Consider the following 24,591-nt stretch of genomic DNA (forward strand, 5'->3'; position numbering starts at 1 on the left):
GGCCTGTGCCACCCTTCCTACTGACATGAAAAAGGAAATGCAGCCAGACGACTCTGAGACCCCCATCGAGAAGTTCTGTAAACGCTGCTGCCAAAATCCATCCCCTACCTGCCTGTGGGGCTCAGAGGTGCCTTGGGGTGGGGGTATGTGGAAATAGATATGCACCTGCACATGCACAGCACACACACATACAGATGTATTCACCATGAGTGCACATGTGTGTAGTCAGAAAGGTTTACTGCACCAAAAAAAAGACCTAGGAAGATAATGTGAGTATCCACATTTCCAAAGGCCTGTTTTTTGGAAACTTTTTTAAAAATTGAGATGTTAGAGATATGAGTGGGCTTAAAGCCTAGGGTTAGCTTCTAAAATACTTTTTTACTGTGAAGAATGTAAATGCAAAAAACAGCAATGAAAGTAAATGGAAACTGAATTTTGTGCAATGATAATGACCAAGCTTGGTCCCAAGGCACCTCCTTCCCTTAGTTACAGAAGTTACAGGAATTGGACACTCCATATAATATATCTAACTAAATAGATAGGTTGGTTTGTTTTCTGAATTTTGTTTTTTCTTTTTTTTTTTTTTTATCCTTTGTTCTAAGAGAAAACTTATTGGGTAAGGATGATCTATCTGAAACTGAAAGCAACAGAAGAGGGGGGCAGTGGGGTGGTTCAGTGGATAGAGTCTGGCCTAGACACGGGACGACCTGGGTTCAAATGTGGCCTTCTGACACTTCTAACTGTGTGACCCTGGGCAAATCACTTAACCCCTCTTGCCTAGAACTTACTGCTCTTCTGTCTTGGAAATCATACTTACTATCAATTCTAAGATGGAAGGTAAGAATTTCTTAAGAGAAATAGAAAAGCAAAGAGATGTTAATAATTTAGAATTTTTTTCATTATTAGAGACAAAGGTGAGCCCAAGAAATGACTCGATTCACTATCACATGCCACTTGGAGCTTGTTCTTCAGACTCACTAGAATATCTCATACATATTCTCCATTGCAGCAGCCTAAGGATGTCTTCTGCCTCCCTGGCCTGTCCCAGAGCCCCTTCATCCTGACAGTTAATGGGAAGCCTAGCTGTTTCTCTTGTTTGTGATAGTAAAAATGGGCAGGTGTGGTCAGAGGCTTGTTTTCTCTTTATTCTGGCACAATGTGCTCCGTGCCACATTTTCTATTCAGACCATAGATTGGGGGAGGCGATAACAGTTTGAACATTTAAACAGTCTCTTGTGTGTCTCTGGTGGTGTATTCCTTCCCAACTCAATATTCCATTGATGTATGCTGTTGTACATAAAGTGTCCAGTGGTGCTTCTCTTACAGTAAGACCATCAGATGCCAAGATCCAGTGAAGTAAAGTTGCCTATCAGAAGTATTTCAAAATTTTCTTTTTAAACTCCATAGTTCTAAGACACAGAGTATAAGAATTATTATCCCCATTTTGCTGATGAGGAAACTAAAGCCACTAGAGGTAAAAGGATTTGGCAGAAGCAAAAATTTTGTGGATTTTTTAAGTGTTAAAGTTTTTTAAATGCCTTTACTTTTGACGATTTTCATTGAAATAGATATCTTGGCTTATGATAGACATTTGTTATTTCAGATAAGCAGCTAGAAACAGAAGTCTTCGAATTCTATGAGGAGACCAAAGTCAAATTTTCTGACCTGTCGGAGGAGCTTTTATGGGAATACATTCATAGTGGAGAACCAATGTAAGTATTCTATAAAAGTTAATGTGCTGATCTGTCCTCAGATACATCCTAGCCCCTGTGTAACCCTAGACAAGTAACTTAACTCTAATGTCTAGCCCCTGCTGCTCTTCTGTCTTAGAACTGATACTAAGGGGGGCAGAAAGCCAGGCCTAGAGAATCTGGGAAGTCCTGGGTTCAAATATGACTTCAGATACTTCTTAGCTAGGTGACCCTGGGCAAGTCACTTAACCCTTATCACTTAGCCCTTACTGTTGTGCTTTGGAACCAATACACAGTATTGGTAAGGGCTTAAAAAAAAAAAAAGAATTGATAGCAAAACAGAAGGCAAGGGTTTGTTTGTGTTTTTTTTAAAGCCAACATACCTCATCCCATTCAGAATGAACATAACATCCATTCATGTACATTTACTTTTTATTTAGATTAAATTTTTTTCAAATAATAAGCATTGATTTTCTCTTCTTCTTCAAACTCCCTTTTTACTGAAAGAAAAAAAAAACATTTTACCAAATATGAAGAATCACAATGACCATACCTTCCTGTAACATTTGTTCTTTATAGAGCTTAGGGATTGCTTTAGGTTACGTAGGTTTTCACTATACCTTCCCTGACCATTAGGAATCTCTTGTCTTTCATTCCGCCAATATTTTTTGATCTAGCGCAGTGATGACATACCTTTTAGAGACAGAGTGCTGCCACCACCCTCACTCCCCCCAACACACACACACACACACACACACACACACACACACACACACAGAGGAGGGAAGAAGCTCTCCCATTAGGCTGCTGGACAGAGGGGTGGGGGATGTGAAAAAATGTCATCAGCATGGTGGAGAGGGGAGGGCAGCAGCTGCCCCCAAGCCCCTCTGCCTTTCTAGTAAACAACTCTGGGGGTGGCATGCATGCCCACAGAGAGCTCTCTACCTGCTCTCTTTGGCACCCATATCATAGGTTCGCCATCACTGATCTAGTGCGTTCATAGCACTGTTGAGCAATACAGCCCTGTGCTAGGTGTTTTACTAGCAATGTTCTTTAAAATGTTGATTGGTATGGAAGCTTTTTTTGAAAAAAATCCACACCTTCCATTTTAGAATCAATATTGTGTATTGGTTACAAGATGGAAAAGTGGTAAGGACTAGGCAGTGGGGGTTAAGCAACTTAGATAGGAAGTGTCTGAGGCCAGATTTGAACCTAAGGCCTCCCATCTCTTGGCTGTCCCCTACAATAATTTTCAAAGATGCCTCCATCTCACAGGCATAAATTTTCTATCATAATAAATTATCATTAGTGAGGTCTTATTACCTTTGGAATTAATGTCAATATGGGCTAAATCTTCAACTCCTTAATATTTTTATCATTTTTACATATATGTATTATACAAATATATTTTTGTCAGTAAAAAATATTTATAAAAATATGTACACATTTGTATATGTGAAACCATCCCATTAACAGAGATAACTTACTTTACTCTTATAACTTTACTAGTTGGTATGAAACTAAATTCTAAAGTTGATGTTAGTGTCTTGGCATATGGGGTTGTAATTTCTCTTTTATCTTCTGCTTTTTCTCTGCCTTTCTCTTCTCCTTCTCCCAGGGACAAAGCTGGTGGCTATGGCATACAGTCCCTTGGGGGCATGTTAGTTGAGTATGTTCATGGAGACTTTCTGAATGTGGTAGGGTTCCCATTGAACCACTTTTGCAAAAAGTTGGTGGAATTATATTATCCACCTTCTAAAGATGCCATACATCATGTAAAGCATGACTCAATCCCTTCAGTAGAAACCTTTGAAGTTCTAAGTGATGAAGAAAGTGGCAGTTCAAATTCTACTCAACAAAATGTGACCAGCATGCTAAAAGGTGACAGTGCATTCTCCTGTGGAGATCCGGGGAGCCTGAGAAAGAAAGAAATTGCTCAGCATGTGAGTGGAGATCCTGTGGCGAATTGCAGTGAGAACATGGAAAACCAGGCTCCATTTCCAACTATTCTTGTAGAGCTTTTGGATGGCTTTAAAGCCTCAAAGGTATTTAGTGCCATGATTTTTTTTCCTTCTAATTAATGACCTTGCCAAAGTAGAAAGAGAAAATTCTCTTCTCAGTAGGTGATAAGCTACTTTCAAGCTGAGTGATTATCTTAATACATACAAATGAAGTCTTATTTGAGAAAAACATCTCAGAGCCCTCAGAACTTGTTTTAGATAGCTTACTGAATACTATCAAGGTTAAAAACAACAACAAAAAAACAGTTAAAAAAAAAAACTTGTTGCACTATGTTTAGGGCATGGTTGGTAGAGGTCCTAAGAGGACCAACTTTTGTCACCTTCAAGGTAATTTGTAAACTAATAACATGACTGAAAAAAAGATGTCAGTTTATACTTAAGTGTAAATGCCCTTCATCTCCCTGGGACATATACTCACAGACAAGGTAACTATGTTCTTGAACTTTGTACTAATGTTTCTGAGGTGAACTAGAAAAAAATATTCAAAAATAAACATAAAAATTTGATATAGATAAATTTAAAATTATCTTAACCATAGGCTCTCCAAGTAGAAACTCAAAGCTGTCCCCATTCAGCTTTGCCTAACATCTACTTGACTTTTTTTTTTCCTCAGTCCACTATCTTAGATTTCCTCAGGAGATTTCTAAAAGAGAAAGAAAAGGCATTCTAAGTCACTTTACTTAGTCAGGTACTCTGTATTTACCAATTTCTTTTCCTTAAGCTCTTCTAAGAAAAGGTGACACATATTGGAGCAGGAAGAAGAAGCTCTCTTCCAAAGTCACCTTTGCTAATTCCCAATTAAAAAAAAAAGGAAAAAGCTCAAACTGGGCTTTTTAAAATGAGAAATTTTAAATCTTTCAAGAATTTTATAAAAGGGAAACAATTTGGTTGTAACACTATAGGCAAGGGAGAAAAACGGGACCTGGCTCTCAAGTAATCCAAGGAGATTTGTAACTCATCCTTTTGTAAGTGAGCCATGACATGTATATCTCTACTCTAAATGGCATAATAAGATAATTTTTTGACTGAGCATTTTTGTTTGTTTGCTTTTTGCTCTGAAACTTTTTTTTAATGAGAATTGGATTTAAGTTCTATCTTGTTCTTAAAACCAAAACCATATGACTCAGTTGTTTGATTACCAGAGTTTTGCCCACAGAAGTTCATTGTGGGAGGATAGGAATTTGTACAAAAGGAGACAAACCAAGAGAGACTCAAGAATGTGAGTTGAGGGCAGATGGGTGGCATATATAGGAAGGCATGGCTTTAGCTGGTTATTTTGGGACAGGTTTGGGATTGGAGAGAGATGTGGATATAGGAAGCCTTTCTAGATGGACTATATTGTGTATGGTAGGGGCAGCTAGGTGGCGCAGTACATCTAGTCCTGGGCCTGGAATCAGGAAGACCCATTTCTCAGAGTTCAAATCTGGCCTCAGACTTACTAGCTGTGTAATCCAGGGCCAGGCACTTAATCCTGTTTGCCTCAGTTTCCTCATCTGTAAAATGAGCTGGGAAAGGAAATAACAAGCTGCTCCAGTATCTTTCCCAGGAAAACCCTAAATAGGGTCATGAAGAGTCAGGCATGACTGAAAATGACTAAACAACAATAAACTAAATGGGAATTCTGTCAATTGGGAGAGGAGGGACCTTATGGATGGAGTTATGCCCTAGAATGGATGTCCAGGAGACAGTGCTGCTTAAGCCTGTGCTAAAGTCGAGATATCCTTAAGGGTCTGCAGAGTTGCTTGGAGGGATCCTTGCTTGGTTCAGAGTAGCTGTCCTGTGCTGCTTGAAATTTTGCTCTAGACCTTCCCCAGCTATGGTGCTGTTGCTAGAAGACAGATAGTTCCTGCAGTTCTGTTTTGGAATCTGCCCGTAGAACTTCTCTTTGGAGCTGCTGATGATCCGACTCCTGTAGGTATCCCCTACAACAGAGGATCTTAACCTTTCTTAACAGACTAGAGCAGTGATGGGCAAACTTTTTAAAGAGGGGGCCAAAGGAAAGGAAATGTTCATTTGTCAGTCTGTTTCTAAGGCAACTCTTTCGAAGTTTCATTGTATTGTATCCTACTCATTGTATTCATCAGATTAGGAATGGGGGGGGGCAAATAGAACATTTCAGGGAGCCACATCTGGCCTACAGGCCGTAGTTTGCCCATCACTGGTCTAGAGATACCTACAGACTTCTTAGATTGTTTTCTACACATTTGGGGTTAAGTGACTTGCCCAGGGTCATACATCTAGGAAGTACCTGAGGAGAGATTTGAACCCAGGACCTCCAGGCTCCAGGTCTGATTCTCTATCTATGGAGCCATTTAGCTGCCCATCATAGCAATCTTATTTAAATAGGAAGACTTGTATTCAAGGATGGAGAAAAAAATTAAATATGCATACATAGAAAGGTGTCATTTATAGAATTTAATTCAATAAAACTCTTTTATAACATGCCAATGGACAATCAAATAATATCCTTCTACTTCCTTCTCCTCCCCAACAAAACATAAGTATGTGCCTGAAATACCCTATGTAACTTGATTAATCAAAGTAGTGTTAATCCTTCCATCCTAAATCAGCATTCTAAAAGGGTACAATTGTGTTTCACTTGTATGAGGCATTATTAAGTCAGTAATTATTTTTTATATATACTAAAGTATTTGAGGTAATCACAGGCATATTTAATCAACATTTTGAAGATAAAAAGGAGTATTTGACCCATTATTAGATTCCATTCAAAAGGATCCAGTGTCATTTGATTAAATGGGTTTATGTCTAGTGAAAGAATCTGGGAAACCAGTATTGTCTTGCTTTATTAAATTTTTATTATCAGATCACTGAATCTGACAACTGCATCTTGTCCTGTGGGGGGCAATTTTGATTGTCTTTAACAGATTATCTTTAGTCAGAAAGGAGAGCAGATTCAACATTATCTGTGGAAGAAAGTATAGTAGATAGGACCTAATCTTGATTTTACATTGCTTTATTCTATCAAAGAAATAGTCTTTTCTCTAAAACTAAAATAAATCTCTTAGATTTTGCTTTTACTTGTATTTTTTGACCAATACAAAACCTGAAAAACCTTGGTTATCACTTAGCCTAGGTTTTCTTTGCCTTTTTTGTGTCATGGACCCCTTTGCCAACTTAGTGAAGCCTATGAACTGCTTCTCAGAATCATGTTTTTAAATGCTTACAATAAAATACATAGGAAAAATAGCTATATTGAAATAAGATGTTATCTTAGAATCCTTCCTTTAAATAAATCCTCTTATGTATTTTTAAAGACCAATCCTTATGTCTTTTTAATATGTAGGCAATGTTTGTGGCCTGTAAGCTAAAGGTGTTTGATCTGCTCAAAGGCAAAGCCATTCTGAAGGCCAAAGATGTTGCTGCCCACATAAATGCATCTGTCTGTGGGACTGAGAGATTACTTGATGCCTGCACAGCACTTGAATTATTAAATAAAACCAATCAAGGTAACTTGGGCTGTTAGAATGTGACCCTGGAAATCTTTGCAGGAGGAAGTCTGTAAGAGTCTGCTTCAAAATCTGGGAAGGATATTGAAGTCAAAGACTTTTTATCTTCCTTTACCATCCCATGATATTTTTTCCTTAAAGGACATGAATCACAATATGGGTGGGAACAAAAGTTTTAAAATAATACATTGGCATCAGAGGGGGCGTCTGAAAATTGCTTCTGATATATATTAAATGAAATGTTTTCAGAGGGGCCAGATAGAAAAAGGATCTGAAAGACCATTTGCAACATTTGAGTGAAATAGGCAAATATTACACATAAGACTTTTAGTTAAGGGTTGCAAAGATAGGAATGAATGCATTTGTTGCTTTATTATTTGGTGTCTATGTTGAATTCATGGTGTAAGACCCTAAGATATTATCATTGGCAGTAATCAGTATTAAAAATCTGTTGCGTTTTAATGTTTCAAGTAGTGCTGAATAAAGATTTATTGAAGAGTTTGCTTCAGCTGTTAAGTTCAGGAATGACAAAATCAGCCACATTTTTTTTTCAGGTTACAGTAACACAGAATTGGCCGATAAGTTCTTGGTTTCTGACAGTGAATATTCTCTACATGGCTATATCATACATGCTAACGATTATGTTTGGCCATTCTTTACACACTTGGAGTCTGCTGTCAAAGAGGGAACGAATCAGAACCATCAAATATTTGAGAAGGAAGTCCAGAACTTGTTTCAGGTGATATATATTGGAATGAAGTTGTATATACTTTTTTTTTTTTTTACCCTTGTACATCGGTGTATTGTCTCATAGGTGGAAGAGTGGTAAGGGTGGGCAATGGGGGTCAAGTGACTTGCCCAGGGTCACACAGCTGGGAAGTGGCTGAGGCCGGGTTTGAACCTAGGACCTCCTGTCTCTAGGCCTGACTCTCACTCCACTGAGCTACCCAGCCGCCCTGTATATACTTTTACTAAGAGATTTTAGTGATTAAAAAAAGTCCAACATCATGGCATTGTAACCAATTACCCATTCTTTTTTGTTATTTATTTATTTTTAAGCTCTGTTACGTCTTTTAAAACCTCTTTTACCTGTCGTAGAATCAATACTAAGTATTGGTTCCAAGGCAGAAGAGCAGTAAGAGCCAGATAATTGGGGTTAAATGACTTGCCCAGGGTCACCAAACTAAGAAGTATCTCAGGCTAGATTTGAATCCAGGACCCTTCATCCCCAGGCCTGACTCTCTATCCACTGAGCCCCTAGCCACCCCTCACTCATTCTTTAACATTACTGTGAAGTCTTTTAACAGTACTGAAAAAGCACACTTCAATGAAGCACACTTATGTAGCACCTAATAAATGTCAGCCATTGTGTCAGATGCGAAGGCTATAAATTCAAAACCTAGAAACAATCTGCCCTCAGGAACTTGCATGGAAGAGAAGGGGGTAAGGGAAATACAGCATGAATTGGCAGTTCAAACTTTCTAGTATCCATAAGGTAATGAGATTAGAAATGCTGGCTCCCTTATCTAGGTGCCATCAGGCCTAAAATTCTACATTTTTAGGGTATGTTTAAGTCAGCAAGCATTTCTTCCACAGTTGCTTTGGTTGTGCTGAGCTCTGGGAAGATGGGGGAAAGGAAAAGCGAGTCCCTAGCCTCAGGGAGCTCACCTGCTCTGGGGGAGACAATATGCAAACAGCTTCCCTCCCTAACTGGCTAGCTGGACAGTAACTCAAACCTCCATTTTGATGAATGGTTTTGAAACTCACGCCCTCAGAAAACCTTTTCCCCTTTCTGAAGACAAGCCCAGGAAAGGTGACTTTGGATTCTAATGAGCTTTTCCTTTTCATCCCTGTCCTCAGGAAAGATGCCAACATTTTGGTTTTTAGACTCTTACTCTCCATATTAGAATGAATACTGTGTATTGATTCAAAGGCAGAAGAGTGGTAAAGGCTTATAATGGTTTGTTTTTTTTTTTCTTTTCAGTTTTTTATTATCATGAAAAACACACTTTCATATTGGTCATTGTTATAAGAACACACCATACAAAACCAAAACCCCAAAATAAAACCATAGGCAATGGGGGCTCAGTAACTTGCCCAGAGTCACACAGCTAGGAAGTGTCTGAGGCCAGATTTGAACCAGGTTTTCCTGTCTCTGGGCCTGGCTCTCATCCCCACTGAACCACCCTGCTGCTCCCAGAAGCAAGATGAATAATGGAAAGGAGAGAGGAAAGAGTGGAAATGAGATCCATGCATGGATCATCATTGCTCCATCATTCCCATTCTCTTATATCTATTGAAGAAAAGCTTATATAATATAGTAGCATTTTTCAGTTTGGCATTTAAAACCCTCACAGCCTGGCTCCAGACTCTTTCCAGGCTGGTTTCACATACCTTGTGATGACTCTTCATACATATAGCCAAATCGCCCTGCATGATGTTCCCTATAAACAATACTTCATTTCCTGCTTCTGGACTCTGCACAGCCTGTGCCCCCTGCCAGGAATGCTCTTCATTTTCATCTCTCTTCATTAGAATCCCAGTGTTCTTCCAATCTCCGCTCAAATGCCACCTCCTACCAAAAGCTTTTCCTGGCCACAGCGAGGTGGCTTGGAATGGAGAGCCAACCCAGAGATGGGAGGTTCTGGATTCAAGGCAAACACTTCCTAGCTGTGGGACCCTGGGCAAGTCATGTTTTAACCTCCATTGATTGCCTAGCCCTTAGCCCTCTTCTACCTTGGAACCAATATACAGTGTTGATTCCAAGATGAGAGGTAAGAGCTTAAAAAAAAGTTTTTCCTGATTCCCCCACTGATTGGTTCTCCTCCTCCCAACCCAGAGTTCCTTTGTATTTATTTTCTCTTTGCTTACTTATGTACTTCTTGTACACCTGTCTCCTTGAGGGCAGAGATTATTTGGGTGCCATCTTTATATCCCCAGTGCCTATCCTAGCTAATGACACATTGCTGATACTGGTTGTTGAAGCCTCTATCTTAATAAATTAAAATTAAATATTTTAATACATTCCAACTGATTGATTTCCATATGAATACACAGTCCCCATAGGCCAACGGGGCCAAGCATCTGGTTTGGCTGGAAGGTGGCCCCTTTTTATGAATGTTGTGACAGCCTGGGAACTGTTAAGGTTTTGTACTTTGTCCCTGGACCCTGGAACTAGCTGTCAACTACGTGAATAACTGAGTCACAGCCAAATTAAACCATAGAGCTTTACCTTTAGTCTGCTCTGCAGCTTAGCCTATGGACTTTGGAATACAGAAATGATCTCCCTGCAGCTCAGGGTCCAGAGGAAGAGTTCAATCCTCCGTGTGGCCCCACCTTGTGCCTCCAGCTTGGAATGCCTAAGTCCCCATCCCACCTCCTATGCCACAGAGGATCTTCTGCACAGCATGGAGAGCCCCAGGGCTGGTTAGATCTGAGGCCTCAGAGTGAATCATTAAATAGGCAGGCAGAGGCAGGCAGTGTGGGGGAGAGAGCAGCCCTGACTGCCTTCTTGTTTCTCTAGAAGAACAAGATTGTAGATTCAGAGCTCAGCTTCATCACTTTATGAGTGAAGATAAGGCACTGCAAGGCAGCTGCCCTCGAGGCTCAGTCAGCTCTTTCCCAAGTGCTCCTGGTCAGAGTGAATGTGAGGGCCAGCTGGGAGGTTCAGTGGGTAGAGCCAGGCCTAGCGATGGGAGGTCCTGGGTTCAAATGTAGCCTCAGACACTTCCCAGCAGGATAACCCTGGGCAAGTCACTTCACACATGTTGCCCAGCCCTTAGGCTCTTCTGCCTTGGAACCCTATGGATTCTAAGAGAGGAGATAAGGGTTTCAAGAAAAGAAAGAGGGAAGAAAGAATGAATGAGTGGAAATCTTGTCCTCTGCACCCGTGTGGAAGGCTGATAGATCACCTTAACATGGAGACAGTCAGCTGTGGGCACTGGTCAGGTGACAGGAGACCCATTCAAAGGAGCCAGAGTGAGGCACATTTGCCAGGAGGGGAAACAGCGCCTAAGAGCTCCCATGCCTGTCAGTGTGGGAGGCAGGCCCCTGCCCTTCCACGCAAGGCCACATGGGAAGTCCATCAAAGCTAGATGTGCTGGAGGTCCCACAGGCAGAGGAACAGCCATAAGATGGGAAGAGGGCTCCTTGGAGCATTTAGCAGGCCCTCTCCTGTGTCTACTAAGTCCCCGGACTAACAAGGTGACGGTGCTGTGTGGGTACTCGAATACCTTATGGGCAGTATAAAACAGGATGTAGTTTGGTTTTCTGTTTTGAAGACAAGGAGGATTATCCTGAGCATCGAGATGGCTCAGGAAATAGCATGCTGGGTCTGAAGTAGGAAGGCCCAAGTTCAGAGTCAGCCTCAGATACTTGCAAGTTGGGTGACCCCGAGCAAGTCATTTAACCCTGTGTGCCTCCATTTCCTCATCTGTAAAATGGACTGGAGAAGGAAACAGCACACCACTCCAGGATCTTGTCTAAGAAAACCCCAAACCGCGTTGTGAAGAATCAGATACCACTGAAAACAGGAAGGAAATACCCCGTGACTTCTTTTTCTGATTCCGCACTCATTCATTCACTCTCACATGGTTCCCTTTTTGGTCCATGGCACAGTTTGGGAGGGAGCTGACCCAAGTCCAAGTGTCCTCTGTGCCTATGATAAGAGAAGACACCCAGGGCCTGCGGGATTAAACCTGACCCTTGACCTTCTGCTGGAAGAAGTTGTGAATGGGATGCAAATGTGTCCCTCTCTGGTCTCTGTCTGGAGAGTCTCTTCTCAGGACTTCCTCTTGTTTTCAGGACTCCTTCTATCACAGCAAGGAGACAAAACTGCGGTTTATGAATGCCATGCACTGCATCACCAAGCTGACAGCAAGGGATGTGGCCACAGCTTTTGATCTGTCAGGATTTCGCTCGGCCTGTGATCTGGGAGGTAAGATAGTGTTGACTACGGCTTGTCTTACACATCCTTTGGACTCTTTGTTTTAGATAAAGATTTAACTTAGGAATGCCATTTATCTTGTTTGCACCATTGCCCGTGGTCCTAGCCAGGCCCATTCAGTAGTCAAGACTGTAAGAGGGAGCCAGAGAGCAGCCAGGAGGGGCTGGAAGGCATAGATCTGAGCATGTATGCTGCACTCTATCCCCACTGTCCCCCACTTTTGCCAGACAGAAAGAGATGTTTCACTGGCTGTTCTCCGGGACCAAGATTGCCTATTATTGCTCATCAGAATTGTATCCTGTTGTACAACAGAAAGAGTACCAGGGGTTTGGAGTTAGAGGACATGGATTTATTGTGACCTTGGGACCATCATTTCATCTCTATCCCTTAGCATCCTCATCTGTAAAATGAGGGACAGAATTTGATGACTTCTGAGGTCCCTTGTAGCTCCAAATCTCTGATCCTATGTTGCCTTTCAGGATTAGATTAATTAATTATTTGTAATTATCCCAGTTTCTTTATACATATATTTATATAATATCCCAAATTGTATTAATTACATATAATAATTGTATTAAATATGTTACATATTATTTTCATCTGTATATATACTATTCTTGTTCTTAACTATCATTTTTTACAAGCTTCTTCAAGTTCTTCATAGCCAATGTTCCTTATGGTATGACCTGGATCATCCATCTAAAGCAGGGGTCGGCAACATATGGCTCTTTCTGCAGGAGCCATAAAGTCAATTTTTTTTCAGGCGTTGTTACAGGAGTGCACACTGTGAGCACTGTACAGCTCTCACGAAATTACATTTTAAAAAATGTGGTGTTTATGGCTCTCACGGCCAAAAAGGTTGCTGACCCCTGATCTAAAGGGACTAAGAAGAAACAGTCAGTTGGGAGAGGAGAACCAGGATAGAGAAGTGTCATAGAAACCTAGAGAGAAGGGAGAATCAAGGAGAAAAGGGTGATTGATGATGTCAAAGACTGCAGAAATTTCTGTTTTTTTTTTTTAAGTTTAATTAATTAATTTGGAAGATTTTTCCATGGTTACACGATTCATGTTCTTTCCCTCCCCTCTTCCTACCACCCCCACCCCCCATAGCCAACAAGCAATTCCACTGGGTTTTACATGTGTCATTGATCAAGACCTATTTCCATATTATTAATATTTGTACTAGAGTGATCGGTTAGAGTCTATATCATCAATCATATCTTCATTGAACCATGTGATCAAGCAAATGTTTTTTTCTTCTGTGTTTCTACTCCCACAGTTCTTTCTCTAGGTGTGGATAGTGTTTTTTCTCATAAGTTCCTCAGAATTGTCCTGGGTCATTGCATTGCTGCTAGTATAAAAGTCTATTATGTTTGATTGTGCCACTCAGTATTCTTTTAATTTTTTTAAACATTTATTAATATTTATTTTTTAGAAAAGTTAACATGGTTACATAATTCATGCTCTTACTTTCCCCTTCACCCCCCCAAATTCCCCACCCCCCACCATGGCTGATGCGTATTTCCACTGGTTTTAACATGTGTCAGTATTCTTTTAATTTTAAAGTCATATATTTTCCCTTTGATTTTAAATTTTTCTTGGTGCTTTTTTTGTTGTTGATTTGTTGATGTTTTTAGGTTTACATGATTGTATGCTAGATTTATCAGTATGTGTTCAAAGATTATAGTATAATGGAAATAACATTGTAGTTAAAAGGCCTTTGTGAATTGTGTTCTGTTACTTCCTACCTGTATGACCATATGCAAGTTATTTCAGCACCCTGCGTCTGTTTTTTCATCTGTAAAATAAATTGGTTGGATTTGATTATTCTTGAAGTTCTTTTCAGATCAAAAGCTATGTTGAATTAGCAGCAGAGGGCTATTTTATAAGCTGTGTCTTAGAATTTTGGTTATGTTCTTTGTCATTGTTACCTTTTTTTACTTATTGTTTCTTTGATTAGTTTATAAATTGACCTATTTTTCTGTCTCCTTTTAGATCCATATTTTTTGACTATGATTCCTTTATTATAATTTTTTTATCCTCTTTTCCAATACAAATAAGAGTACACAATGGAATTGTCCCACTAGTCTATTTTTCTCTCTTTAGTCTACTTCACTTGGTGATCTCATCCATCTTCCATGGATTTAATTACTATTTATATACTAAGGATTCTCAAATCTACTTGATTGTTTGCTAGTGTTTCCACTGTAAGAAAATAGTTACTGCCTCTTAGTGGGCTTGGTGGACCCTTTTTTGGGGGTTCTTGTGGTTGTATCAGGGTAATCTGATATAGCATCTTCTGTCTTATAGGGAATAGCTTTTGTAATAAGTGGATTCTATCTAAATCAAGGGTTATTTTCTTTAGTAAATTATTTGTGCCTGATTCAATTTCTCACTCTGAAAATGATCCAACTTAGTCTATTTTTGTTTTTTTCTCCAGTTACCTGTTTCCCTTTTAAATGTTAACTGCATTCTCTTTGTGCAAAAACTCTACAATTTTAAATAATAACAATTATTCATTTAACTTCCATGATGTTCTCTACCCTTTGATCATTCACTCTTCCAGTATTTAGCATCTGATAGGTAATTTCTTGTTCCTCTAATATGGTTATGGTGTCACCTATTATGTCTAAGTCATGTATTCATTTGGATCTTGTCTTTGTATACAATATGAGATGGTGGTTCATACGGGTCTTCTATGTATTCTTTTCTAAGAATTTTTTTGTCTCATTTTTATTATTTTCCCTTTGTAGTGCACGGTAGGGTATAATCTCTTATTCATGGGCCTTTGGGCTTACAATTTTCCTCTTAATTATCTCTGTATTCCTCATAAAAGGTTGAAATTATGGAAAATATGTGGTATATGTACAAAAATATTCATGGCAGCGTTTTTTAGTAACAAAATCTGAACCTCCCCCGAGCTATTAGGGTAGTTATAGATCTCTTTTACTTCTCAGCCCCATTGTTTTTTAAGGATCTTTCTCCGAGGAGCCTCCTTCTCAGAAATATTAATATATGGTGAAAAGAGCTTCTTCCTGTCCAGAATCAGGGGCTCCCAGAGAACTCTTAAGCCTTTTTTCTCATCATCTGTTCATTCTCAGAACATTGCATCATCTCTGAACTCCCACCCTCCCTCAGATCTGGATCCCCACAGGAAGGCTAATGTCCCATCTACCTTGGAGTAAGGAGAAGACCAACCTGAGAATATACTACTCCCGATTACTACCCATTTATAGGCCCTGTTTCACCCCTGCACTTGGACTGTGAAATCCTAAGAGTAATTCCCTTTCCTGGTGAGAGCTATTTCACAATCCCCTGCCTAAGTGCCTCTGTCCTAAAGTTCTTACATAGTCCTCCCCAAAACCCCCAGGCAGGTTGGGAAACAGACAATAAACAAACCCAACAAAAACACCCTATATACCCATCTCCTTTTGACCTTAGATCCCAGCCCTCCTCTTTCTTTTTGTGGAAAACATCTCCTACTTTGAGTGATTCTGGATTCTGGTACACAAAATATTAATTCATTCTCTCCTTAATATTCTCCTGGTCCCCTTTGAATTATACTTATAGGGTTCTGTCTCTGTTGTCTCAGTGGATTTCAAAAGATATAATTTTTTTCATTTTATTTTGTGGTGAACCATTTTCTTATCTATCCTTAGATTCATTGCTTGTACTGCTTAGTCTTTTCATTTTAATAATATGTGTATACCTCTCTTATGATATATCTTATTTGATGGGTTTTCCTAGCAGATGTTCTGCTCACTTGTTTTCTTCTAAAGGAATGTCTTAAAGTTTTATCTTTTGCTGAAGACCTTTTTTTTTTTTCATTAATGATTAAGCTCAATTTTGCAAGCTATATTACTTTGGGGAACAAATGCCAATCTGTCTTTCCTTCAGGAATATTCTGTTCCAGTTCTTCCTTTAATTTCTCTTAAACAAGAAGTCCTTCTTGATCAATCAAGTTTCCTTGATATTTGATTGTCTCTTTGTAGGCTATCTGCAGTATTTGTTGTTTGTCACTGAAATTCTATAGTTTGTTTAAAAATTCTAGAAAACATTTTAGAACCATAGTAATAGAGTCACTAAACTATACAAATCATTTATCTCACAGATATCACTACTAGAAATGTGACATATATATAGAAATATTTACAACATTTTTTTCCTTTGTAGTAGCAAAGAATTAAAAGGAAATTGGGTCCAATCCATTGGGAAATGGCTCAATAAATTGTGACATTTTAATATAAAGGAATATTGTTGCAGAATAGAATAGAATATTATTACATCATTGGGGTGTCTGGGTATAGAAATTATTTCATCTATAGCTTGTATGTATCTGAGGCAGGACTTGAACTTCTAAGGCCAGCCCTCCTTTCCTCTGCCAAGCTTCCAACTTGTTATCTTAATGCCTCTCAAATCCTGCTGAGTCTTGGAAGGAAGGTGGAAATTAACATCTAATGAGTGAATACTTATCTAACGAAGCATACAACTGTAGGGGAAAAGCAAACATTTGTTGCTTTTGTTTTTTGAGATCAGTTCTGCCAAAATCATTTTCCTTTTAATTAAACTAAACAGCATTGAAAACTTTTTAAAAATGAGAGAGAACCTGGAGAACCATATACAAAATGACTATAGTCATGTAAATGAAAACAACACTAAAAGGCATAAAAATAAAATAAAATAAAAATGCATTGTGGTGTGGGGGCAGCTAGGTCAGTAGACATCCAGGCCTAGAGATGGGAGATCCTAGGTTCAAATCTTGTCTCAGACACTTCCTAGCTGTGTGATCCTGGGCAAGCACTTAACCCTCATTGCCTACCCTTATTGCTCTACTGCCTTGGAGCCAGTACACAGTACTGATTCTATGGCAGAAGGCAAGGGTTCGAAAAAAATACATTGCTTCCAAAGAACCAACAGCAAGTATAGTTGATAAAGTGCCAGGCCTGGAATTGGGAAAGTCCTGAATTTGATGTTGGTCTCAGACACTTAATAGGTGTGTGACCCGGGGCAAATCATTTTATTTTATTTTATTTTATTTTTAACTTTTAGAAAATTTTCCATGGTTCCATGGTTTATGTTCTTTCTCTCCTCCCCAAACATCCCCACCCCTGTAGCCAACAAGCAATTCCACTGGGTTTTACATGTGTCATTGATCAAGACCTATTTCCCTATTATTGATAGTTGCTCTGGGGTGGTTGTTTAGAGTTTATATCCCAAATCATATCCCCATCAATCCATGTGTTCAAGCAGTTGTTTTTCTTCTGTGTTTCTACTCCCACAGCTCTTCCTCTGAATGTAAATAGAGTTCTTTCTCATAAGTCCCTCAGGGTTGTCCTGAGTCGTTGCATTGCTGCTAGTAGAGAAGTCCATTACATTTGTACAGTGTATCAGTCTCTGTGTATAATGTTCTCCTAGTTCTTCTTTCACTCTGCATCACTTCCTGGAGGTCATTCCAGTTCACATGGAATTCCTCCAGTTCTTTATTCCTTTGAGCCCAATAGTATTCCATCACCAACAGATACAATTTGTTCAGCCTGGGCAAGTCATTTTAAAGTCCACTTCCTTCTGCTTTCTCATCTGTAAAAAAGAAAATAATAATAGCACCTGCCTCTCAGAGTTATGATAATATTTTTAAAGTGCTGAGCACAGTGCCTGACACATAGTACACAATACATAAATGTTATTATTATATCATCCTCTTGTTAAGAAGTGGTAGGCTATAGGTAGGGAAAGCTGCATACTGTATCAGTTCTGGTCAGTGAATTGACTGACTTTGTTTCTTTTTTTCTTAGTTATAATGAAGACTTCTGTTGTGTATATGTGAGGGAAGAGAAGATTATTACTTGAAAGTGACAACCAAAAAGCACCAAGAAAACATTAAAATTAATTATTAAAATTGAATGCACAGATTATAGAAATAGGAAGCAAATTTGTTAAGTGCTGAAGTGATCATCAGGCCTCATCTCTTAGATATTAATTATAATATTCCAATCTTAGGGGGAAGCTGGGTAGCTCAGTGGATTGAGAGCCAGGCCTAGAGATGGAAGATCCTGGGTTCAAATCTGGCCTCAGACACTTCCTAGCTGTGTGACCCTGGGCAAGTCACTTGACCCCCATTGCCTACCTTTACCAGTCTTCTGTTTTGGAGCCAATACACAGTATTGACTCCAAGAGAGAAGGTAAGGGTTTTTAAAAAAGGAAAAAATAATAATATTCTGATCTTAGAATCTGAGCAAAAAAGCCTAACTATAGGACATCTGACAGTTCACTTTCTTTATCTCTAAAATGAGGGGTTGCATTTAGATTAGGGATTCTTAACCTGGAATTTCTTAACTTTTTTTAAAAACTCTTTTAGTCACAGATTCTTAAGGACTTTCTTCTAAGTTATAGAATGGTTACAATCTGATTAGGTAGAGAGATTGCCCACACTTAAAATACTGTGTATTGCTTCCAAGGAAGAAGAGTAGTAAGGGCAGGCCATTAGGGTTAAGTGACTTGACCAGGGTCACAGAGCTAGGAAATGTCTAAGGTCAGATTTGAACTCAGGACCTTCTTTCTCTAAGCCTGGCCCTCAAGTTACTAAGCAACCTAGCTGCTCCCAATCTTAACTAAAAAAAAAATATATATATATATATATATATATACACACACATATATGTATATATAGATATACCTGCATTTCAATATAATAGGTTTCTTTTGTACTCTTACAATTTTGTATAATTTGAGGAATTTGTACAAAATAATTTTATAATTGTTTTTGTAAACAAAATATATTTTCATTTATAGATTTAAAACCAACCTCTGGTTTAAATGATCTCCAAGGGTCCTTCCATCTCTAATGGACCATTCTTCTTTTATCATTAAAGACATAAAATGGGCAGGAATTAGAGTTCTGAAAAGTCTTCATACCATTTCAGCTATTTAATTTCCCAATTAGGATCATCCCTTCATATGTGTCATTTTGTATTTGATCAGTTGCTAGCCTGCCCACAAGAAAAAATTCTTCACTGCCTCTTGGTGGCCTACTGACTTTTTTGGGCTCTTGTGGTTGTTTTTAATGTTAGCACTTTGATGATATCAGCCTTGTGATGTTCTATGAGCACCATGTCCTGATGAAAAAGGTGGATTTAACCTATATTCAATCATTAAAATAAAATAGTTCCATTATCTCATCAGTGCTTCCAGCTAGGGAACAGATCAAGGGCTGGAATAATGGAAGACCTCTTCATGTGTATTCTTTGTGCCTGAAATTATTTTTTGTCAAATGCCTTTTGAATGCAGCAGGGCCTTATATCCACAGAGGATACTATTCTGACCTGCCCTGATTGGGTTTCAGCAAATACCTGATGACCTCTTATATAATGTAATTTTCTTGTACATACATATTTATAATAAAGTTTAGTTGATAAATTAAACACACGGTAAGACATTCCCAACAGGCATTGTGCATCATTATTCTATCGGATTTTACAGTACTCTGCTTTCCCTGCACTTGCTCTTCATGGGTGTTTGTGGCCTCCCAACTCCCACCCCACCACCCCAAAAAAAAACCTTTTTATTTTTTAGAAAAAATTTTTCCATGGTTCCATGATTCATATTCTTACTCCTTTCCCCCCAACTCCCCCCATTAGCTGACTTGCATTTCCACTGGTTCTTCATGTGTCTTCGATCAAGACCTATTTCCATATTATTGATAGTTATACTAGAATGATCCTTAAAAAAAAATAAACCCTAAGAAAACCCTTCAAGTGAAAGCAGAGCAACTGACAAGGGGAGAGCCCTCACATGGGCAGACCTCCTGCCCAGAGAAAGTTCTTTGCCCCATTCCACCCTCCCTCCACCCCTGGGCCTGCCCCTCACCCCCTCTGACTTCCCTTGGTCTGGTGTGGGTCTGATGGTTGACTACAGATAATTGAAACCTCAGATAAGAGGGGGTGACTGCACTTCATTCATGCTTTAAAACAGTTACATTAGTTACATTAATGCTAGTGCAAAGTCCTACCTACGTGCTCTCTAGAAGTCTCAGTGGGTTCCCTTTTCCCTTGGGTCACTGATGGTGTAAACACTGATGGTGAGGGGGACACGTCCTCTGCATTCCTGCCCTAAGCTAGAAGGTCAGAAAGGCTGCTCTGAATCCTGGGTCCAACTTCTGAGGACCAACAAGCCAGGCTTTGCCTCTGGTCTGGCTGGCTAGAGGTGCCTCAGGCTAGGAAGGACTCTGCTAAATAACAGGCCCTCACAGTCAAGTCCTCATTAGGGGAAAGAAAGGCTTTTAGCTGGTGTCTGGCCTCATCCATGTCCCCTGAAGGTGAGCTTGGCCTTACCTTTGGTTCAGAATTCTTCTCTGTCCACAGGCTGTACCGGAGCTTTGGCTCACGTGCTAGTACAGGAGTACCCAAATCTACACGTGACTGTATTTGAACTTCCCGACGTCATTGAAGACATTTCTTCTTTTCAGCCTCCTGGACAAGACAGCAGCCGAATAACTTTCACACCAGGTAGGGTCAGGGGGGTCCAGTAAGCTCTCAAGCAGAGAAGACCTGTAACGCCAGAGCTGTCATCTTAGGATATAGTATCATGGTGGCAAAATAGGGCTTTGCCTTTATGTAGGACAGAATGGAAGGGTCAAAACTAGGTTAGAACTTCAGAATGATACTAAAAACTGGTATAATGTTAAAGGGAAATTTGAAGTCTTTTTTTCCTTTAGTTTTCTTTTTTAAGTAAATTTATTTTAAAACAAATTTTCCAAACCAATTTAAAAAAAACCAAACTTTTCCATCATAAAGTTTTTGAGCATTATGTCATAGTTAAAAATGTGAATTTAATGAATCTTCCATCATTAAAAAGAAAGTGGTCCTACTGCCTCAGCAATGCTTCAAAGCTAGGGATCCAATTAAGGACCAGAATAATGTGTCTTCTTTTCTCCTGGGCTTCAACAGCTGGTCCTCCATCCTCTGGATTGAGCACACAAAGCTCTAGAATCAAGGTGTTCAAGATATGGAAAGTCTTTTCTATCATGGTAACTCTAGCACAGTGGAAGTAGTACTTCCAGGAAGAGATGGAAGATTTCACCTTAATTTTTCTCCTGATTCACCATTGAGCGATTTGGGCTTAGACCTAGGTCTATTTGAAACTGGAAACAAAAGACATTATTCCTACAATGACAGCCAATTTCCTGCGAAGTTGTTTATTTCTTAATAAATGTGGCCTTTGTGGGACAGCTAGATGGTGCAATAGATGAAGCACCAAGCCTTAAGTCAAGAAGATCTGTGTCCAAATGTGGCCTCAGACACTATCTACCTGTGTGACTGTGACAGTTCCTCATCTGTAAAATGGGGACACACTGAAGAAGGAAACAACATTTGCCAAGAAAACCCCATGGACTTTGACCATGGGATCACAGAGTTAGACACCAGTAAACAACAACAATGACCTTTATAAGCAACAGTAGACCCTCCATATTTCTCTTAGGCAGGACCTCTGAGTCCTCTTGCTAATTATCCCTTTTTTCCCCTAGCAAGAGAGAGAAGTAGGAAGGAGACAAAAAAGTTTGATAATTGAAAAAATAACATCTAATCTAAAAAGTTAATTTAATAACATTTTATTTTTAAATTTAGTTAATAGCATTTAACTAGGTTCAAGCCCCACCTCTGTTGCATATGCAGATATCTGATGCATTACCCTGGGCAAAAGTCACTTTGCTTCTCTATGATCCAGTCTTGTGATGTCAAACTCAAATAGAAATGGAGAATACTAAACTGTGCATAAGTGTTTCTGTGGATGATTTAGAAAACTACATATTAACTTTATCCATATTTTATTCTTTTTTCATTTGTTTTGTTAAATATTTCTCAATTACATTTTTTTACCTTTACAACCTTTGTCTTTGTATCAGTTCTAAGAAGAGTGTCAAGGGCTTGGTTATTGGGATTAAGTGACTTGCCCAGGGTCACAGAGCTAGGACACATCTGAGGCCAGTTCTCAAGACTTCCTGTTTCCAGGCCTGGCTCTCTATCCTTTGAGCCATCTGGCTGCCCTCTCAATTAGACTTTAATATGGTTCTGGCCGTATTCTGGAGTGTTTCAGGCCTGTACTTATTGACACTTTTGCTATAGACAGCTCTCTTCAGACTATAAATTAAAGAGATAGTGCTGACCTGCTAGGCAAAGGGAGTCTTCTTACCTGAGAGTTTCCTATGCCAGTGAAATAGTGGGTCTATAGGCCTTTCCTCCCCTCTTTGCATTATGGATTCAAAGTCTCATAAGGCCCTTTCATTAAGAATGTTTGGAAATGCCTTCCATTTACTGCAACTTTTCTTCATTTTATTTTGTTGAACTAGGTGACTTTTTCAAAGAAAACATCCCTGAAGCCGATCTTTACATTCTTTCAAGAATTCTTCATGACTGGTCGGATGACAAGATCGATATATTATTAAGCAAAATTTCAGATTCTTGCAAACCAGGTAAAGATTTCAGTTTCAAAAGCTATTACAGAGGGCTATACTAGAGGGCTATACTAGAGCTGTCCTTTAGACAATCCTGCCCACTGTGCCAGAGTGCCTTCTCTGCAAAATGATGCCAAAGTTGGTTCAGATAATAACCATTTAGCTCTCTTTGGGCTCTGAATCCTTTGATCTCACAAGTATAGAATGCACTTATAAAATTAGTTTATTTATGAAATTGTTTTAAATAATGCTTAAGTAAATGTCAAATTTCTGCTTTTTGTGTTCTACCTATTTATGACCAAGCAAAACTGTTGGGTTTCTTTTATACCTATCAAGAGAAGTTATTCTCTTGGTCTTGTAATGTAAAATATTTCTCATTATTCAAAACAAATATGTTTTGATTCATTTTGTATGTGCATATTACTAATGACATTTTAGTGATATAATATTTATATAATATATATTATTATAAAAGATTGTGTGTATTAATATATGCCAACTTTTAAAAATTATTCATTCTCTAATCAGAGCACTTCTAATAATTAAAAAGAATAGCAGTTTGTGTCTTGATTTCTCTCATTTAAATGGCATGTTCATATTTTTTATACCAGATACCTAAGTTAATAGACATGTGCTCCATAAAAATAATAACAATAGCTAACACTTATTTGACCATAAGGTTTGCATGTTATCTTTCCATGTTATCTCATTTGATCTTTTCATTGACTCTGGGAAGTAGCTATGATCATTATCTTCATTTTACAGGTAAGAAAACTGAGGCTGAAAAAAGTTAAGTGATTTGCCCAGGATCAGAGACAGGATTTAAATTCATGTCTTCCTGATTCCTACCCCTGAGTTATATCTCCTGTACCACCTAACAGCTTGCTTCAAGGAATCTTTTATTTTCAATAATTGTCCCTCTGCCAGTTGTTTTGCTGCTCTGTGAATCTCTCAGATTTGTGCATAACTAGATTTAATTCCCATTTAAATAAGATGTTAGTTAATACTTTCAGAATTTGTGTAAGTAAAGAAACAATGCAGCCATGAAAGATACTTCTAAGAGGTTTCATGTTATCTTGTCTCTTCAATAATTATCCATCTGCCTGGTATTTTCCTGCCTTGTGAATAGATAAAATTTGTGTCACTGACACTTAACTTTTCAGTGGAGTATTATAAAGACTGTAAATTAGCCCCCTCATTAGGATTCTGAACTCTCTTAGTATAGGCTTGTTTTTTTGTTCAGAAGCAATCAACTGCATTTGTGTCAAGAAACCTGTCAATTTAATGAACTGTGTTTTGGTTTTTTTTTTTGAAAATACAGGCTCTGCCTTGCTAGTAGCTGAAATTGTGCTTGGCGAAGAAAGGATAAGCCCTCCTAGAGCTGTGCTGCAGTCCCTTAGTATGACAGAAGGCAAGCAGAGAAGTAGCTCAGAATACAAACAGTTGTTGGAAAAATATGGATTCACCCAAGTGCAGACTAAGATAACAGGAAATTTTTTGGATGTTCTTTTGGGATTTAAGAAAACTACACATACAATGAATTAAGCAGTTTGGGATTTTGAACTTTAACTGTTTTTATAACACTGGCACGTTAAATCAAACAGCTTAGTCACCTAGGGAAAAAGTCTTGCTGCTATTACCTGGACCTTTTTATAGCCCTTCACAGATTCTTCTGGGCCTATCCTTTCTTACTCGCAGAAGACCATAGTGACTGATCTATGGATATACACACAGATATCCTCACACACACACCAACTTGATCTGTGAAACAGAAGAGTAGCAAAGTACTGGACTCCTTATGCCCAGTCACCTTATCATCTCTTGGCATTCAGAACAGAGACTAGACTCACCTCTGAGACTGCAGGACTGCACTCCTGACCAGATTTTAAATGAAGAAGTGTTCTGTTCTCTAGGCACATTTCCAGTAATGCTTATGACAAGTTATTTAGAAGGCCCAGAATATTTTTTCTCTTGTATTTCTGTATGTTAAATGTTTTGTGTGTATTCATGAAGTTTTAGC

The 24,591-nt window shown here is 38.8% G+C and overlaps 1 protein-coding gene across 2 annotated transcripts in view; it reads left to right on the forward strand.

The window, feature by feature from the left end:
• The window catches only part of ASMTL (acetylserotonin O-methyltransferase like), a 45,702-nt gene that overhangs the window by 19,596 nt on the left and 1,515 nt on the right, over positions 1 to 24,591 (forward strand). For both annotated transcript variants that reach the window (XM_044670396.1, XM_044670397.1), the window contains 7 exons: positions 1,604 to 1,712; positions 3,310 to 3,736; positions 7,017 to 7,179; positions 7,734 to 7,918; positions 11,983 to 12,115; positions 20,482 to 20,625; positions 22,467 to 22,589. In XM_044670396.1, the coding sequence (XP_044526331.1) occupies positions 1,604 to 1,712; positions 3,310 to 3,736; positions 7,017 to 7,179; positions 7,734 to 7,918; positions 11,983 to 12,115; positions 20,482 to 20,625; positions 22,467 to 22,589 (1,284 nt within the window). The remainder of the gene's footprint in view (positions 1 to 1,603; positions 1,713 to 3,309; positions 3,737 to 7,016; positions 7,180 to 7,733; positions 7,919 to 11,982; positions 12,116 to 20,481; positions 20,626 to 22,466; positions 22,590 to 24,591) is intronic.

Source organism: Gracilinanus agilis, chromosome 3 (genome assembly GCF_016433145.1).
Source record: "Gracilinanus agilis isolate LMUSP501 chromosome 3, AgileGrace, whole genome shotgun sequence".
In the NCBI taxonomy this organism is placed as follows: Eukaryota; Metazoa; Chordata; class Mammalia; order Didelphimorphia; family Didelphidae; genus Gracilinanus; species Gracilinanus agilis.